Genomic DNA, 4,002 nt, shown 5'->3' with positions numbered 1-4,002 from the left:
TCTAATATACCTGGATCTCGGAGGCTTGGGCCCGCGACATCCATGGACAGATAACCCCCACAAACCAAAGACTTGTACCCGTGGTCACGTTAAAAATGACCAGATGTGATGTAATGTATGACTATATTTGATAAAAGGAAATAAAAAGAAGTTCAAAAAAAAAAAAAAAAAAGAAATGTTTGACAGAGTCAGTTCCTGACAGGCTCCAGTTCTCACTGTGTGGAGAGGTCATCATGTGACTTTGTGATGATCCTCAACACACGTGTGTCAGTGTAACATGTGACTGTGACGCCATGTTCCTGAACACGCTGCTCTAACATCTGTCCAGCAGATGTTGAAGCTCTGAGGTCCACTTCCTCTGCAGCAGAGTGAGACCATCATGTCTTCATGGAGCTGTGCACCAGGCTGGTGTCACATGACCAAACACAAAGTGTGAACAACATGTCTCCAAAGTGGGTTCCTCCTGATGGGACCTGGTCTCCTCAGGATCATCATGTTCAGATGTTGTCAGGAGAACAGGGAGGCAACGCACTGATGACTAGATGAAATCCACACCAGTTGGATCAGCCTGTGGTTTCAGTTTGTTACTGGGATGTTCAGTGTGGTTTTGAATCCAGTCCTCAGTGGGTTGATGGTTTAACGTTACACTTGAGTCATTGTGTAAGATCTGCTGTGTGATGGAGGTTTTCCGTTGGCGATGACCTGGTTTTAAATCATAAAGAACTGATCAAACCAAACGATCAGAAACATTACATGTCTTATATTTTTAGAACACTCAGCATTTATGAGGGACAATTTAGGGGTTCAGTATCTTGCCAAGGACACTTAGGCATTCAGATAGGAAAGAGTGGGATTCGAACCGGCAACCTTCTTGTTACTGAACACCCGCTCTATCCCCTAGGCCACGCTCTCCCACACTTGAATACTTGAATAAACCTCAGAGAGAGGAGAACGAGCTGAAACCACAGAAACATCTTCAAACATTTATTCAATGTGTACTTTGTTTTTCAGTTTGTCCCATCTGCTAACATGGAGGAGGAGCCAGACACCAGGGGGCGGTAGAGTCGTCATGTCGTCCACCAGACGTGTGAACGCCCACTGGACTACACTACCCAGGATTCCTCGCGCCTGGTATTTCCGGGTAGGAAGCTCTGTCGGCCATATTTGATTCGATTATGCTGTTGTGGCTGCGACAACCAGTTTAACGAGTTCCAGCAGAAACGGTGCTTCTCTCCTCCGGTACGAGGCGGATCCACTTCCCCGCGACCGACTCCCTCTGCCCCGGTGACGGATCCGAACCAGCCGAGCTCCACCATGAACCCCGAGTAGTAAGTGACGCTGATCCCGGTTCTGTGGCGACGGGTCCGGCTGAGCTGTCAGCGCACACAGCGCACACAGCAGCTAGGCTAACGAGGCTAGGCTAGCGTTAGCCGGCCGGGCGGACCGATACGAGATGATCGTCAGCTGCTTCGCTGCTCGGTTAACGGCAGCTGGTCACATGACAGCGTTCATTTTACTCACCGACCTCGTTTTCCGGTCCCGTAAGCACGGACTGAAGCCGCCCACAGACGGTGTTAGGCGGGGGCTTTAGCTCGCTGACAGCAGGCTCTCTGGAGGTAGCCTCAGGAGCTAACGTGCTAACTTCGCAGCGCAGGCTCCGGTTGGACGGCCGGTCGATGGGTGACCGGGCCCGGGGAGTCTCGTGTCTCTATCGGTGAACGCGGAGCGACACGTCAGAACCGAACCGGAGCTTTAACGGCGAGTCTGAGTCTTTTAACGGCCGCTAACAGGAAGTGGGTCCCGCTCGGTTCGGTACCGTCAGACCGGAACCACCGATCATCCGCTCCTCCGAGCAGCCTGGCCGTTATCGAGTCGATTAATCGATCGTTCATTTAGTCGGTCGAATGTTAGCTTAGACGTCAGCAGAATGACCTGCCCTGGATGACGTCATCACTCTGCCCCCCCCCCCCCCCCCCCCCCCACATGCACACACCTTCCATCGGAGTCACGTCACTGTCAGAGGCCGTGACGTCGTCGACAGAACGTCGATGATCATTAAGTTTTCTTTGTTTGTTTGTTTGGTCATGAATCAGCTGATCGATCATATGAAACAAACAAAGACTCCAGCTGTCACTCGACCAATCAGAAACGAGAAGAATCAATGACATCATCATTCATTCATATTAATAACTGTTCAAAACAGTTATTAATCAGTTATTAAAAGAAGCTGCAGATCAATAAACTAAACGTTTCCAGTGATCAGCTGATCTTTGACCCTTAAACCAATTCAGTAAAATATGAATTATTTAAGATGCTGAGTTGAAGAAAAACAAACATTGTTAAGATCATTTTATTTCTAGACTTTTAATCTTTAATATTTCTTCTCTGATGTTTCAAATTATTTGAATTCTTTAATCTTTCATTTGAACTTGTATCTGTTTTAATGACGCTGTATGAATCAGGTGTTATTGATATTATTATTTATTAAGTTTAACGTGCGACGGAGAAAAGTTTGTACCTCGATGACTTTAGAGAATTCTTCACATGTAACGTGTTTAAACAATCTGTGACTTATGTTTATTAACCTGTGGTTTTCTCTCAGTGATTATTTATTCAAACTGCTGCTGATCGGTGACTCTGGCGTCGGGAAGTCGTGTCTGCTGCTGCGGTTTGCAGTAAGTGTGCGACACGTGTGTTGTTGTGTGGATCAGGTTGTGTTGATGGAGGCCCGGCCCTGACTCTGGTGTTGTGTTGCAGGATGACACGTACACAGAAAGCTACATCAGCACCATCGGCGTGGACTTCAAGATCAGGACCATCGAGCTGGACGGCAAAACCATCAAGCTTCAGATCGTAAGAGTCGGGGTCAGCGGGTCGTGAGGGATCAGCAGCGCCACCCGGTGGTGGTGTGTGTGTATGACGCGCTCTGCTTTGTTTCACCAGTGGGACACGGCCGGGCAGGAGCGATTCCGCACCATCACGTCCAGTTACTACAGAGGAGCTCACGGCATCATCGTGGTGTACGATGTAACAGACCAGGTCAGAGGTCAACCCCCCCCCGCTAACACACGACTGAGTGATGTCACTCGCTGGCGACAGAACGATCATTTACTCATTTTTATTTTGTTGGAACAACACAAACCTACATTAAATATACAAATAACAAATTCACTGCCTCGACTCGATGACATCACTGAGTTGATCAGGTTTATTGAGCTTCCTCTTCAACAGCTTGTCAAAGTAAAAGCATGAGACTTTTTAATCTGAAAAGTTGTGGACTTTGGTCTGAAGATTGTGTCTCTTACTTAACAGGTGACACGCAACAGGTGACACGCAACATGTTGTAAAACATGTCACAGCTCAGTAGATAATTCACTACACACGTGAACAAAACACTTTGAGCTCATCGGATCAACAGCTGATCGTCCAGATCAAAGTTTTAACTTCACTCTGACTCAACGCAGGCAGCCCCCCCCCCCCCCCCCCCCCCGCGGTTCAATGACTCCTGGTTTTTAGGAAATGTTGGAATCTAAATGTTTGTGTTTATTATTTTTCTGCTGAGCAATTTTTCAAAGTGTTAGCTGCAGTTCCCAGAATGCACTGCTCCCTGTGCCGGTGTTGACCGTGTCTCGTCCTCAGGAGTCGTTCAACAACGTCAAACAGTGGCTGCAGGAGATCGACCGCTACGCCAGCGAGAACGTCAACAAGCTGCTGGTCGGTAACAAGTGTGACCTCACCACGAAGAAGGTGGTGGACTACACCACAGCTAAGGTACCCCCCCCCCCAGTAAACCTGGTTCCTGGTCTCATCACGATGTCAGGTGACGTGTTTCCTCACTTTCCTTCTCCTCACCAGGAATTCGCCGACAGCTTGGGAATCCCCTTCCTGGAGACCAGTGCCAAGAGCGCCACCAACGTGGAGCAAGCCTTCATGACCATGGCGGCCGAGATTAAGAAGAGGATGGGCCCCGGGGCCACGACCGGCGCCTCTGAGAAATCCAAC

General features: G+C 48.7%; 1 protein-coding gene across 1 annotated transcript; it reads left to right on the top strand.

Moving 5' to 3' along the window:
• Nucleotides 1–1,152: 1,152 nt before the first annotated feature.
• Nucleotides 1,153–4,002, top strand: LOC133954126 (ras-related protein ORAB-1; the record flags this gene model as incomplete). The annotated part of the gene is given in 6 exon segments (XM_062388439.1): nt 1,153–1,328; nt 2,603–2,675; nt 2,758–2,853; nt 2,944–3,039; nt 3,640–3,771; nt 3,856–4,002. Coding segments are annotated over 6 exon segments (558 nt in total), but the record flags the coding sequence as incomplete, so codon positions are not given.

Source organism: Platichthys flesus, chromosome 5, assembly GCF_949316205.1.
Source record: "Platichthys flesus chromosome 5, fPlaFle2.1, whole genome shotgun sequence".
Classification (NCBI taxonomy): domain Eukaryota; kingdom Metazoa; phylum Chordata; class Actinopteri; order Pleuronectiformes; family Pleuronectidae; genus Platichthys; species Platichthys flesus.
This window is presented reverse-complemented; position numbering and strand designations above follow the sequence as displayed.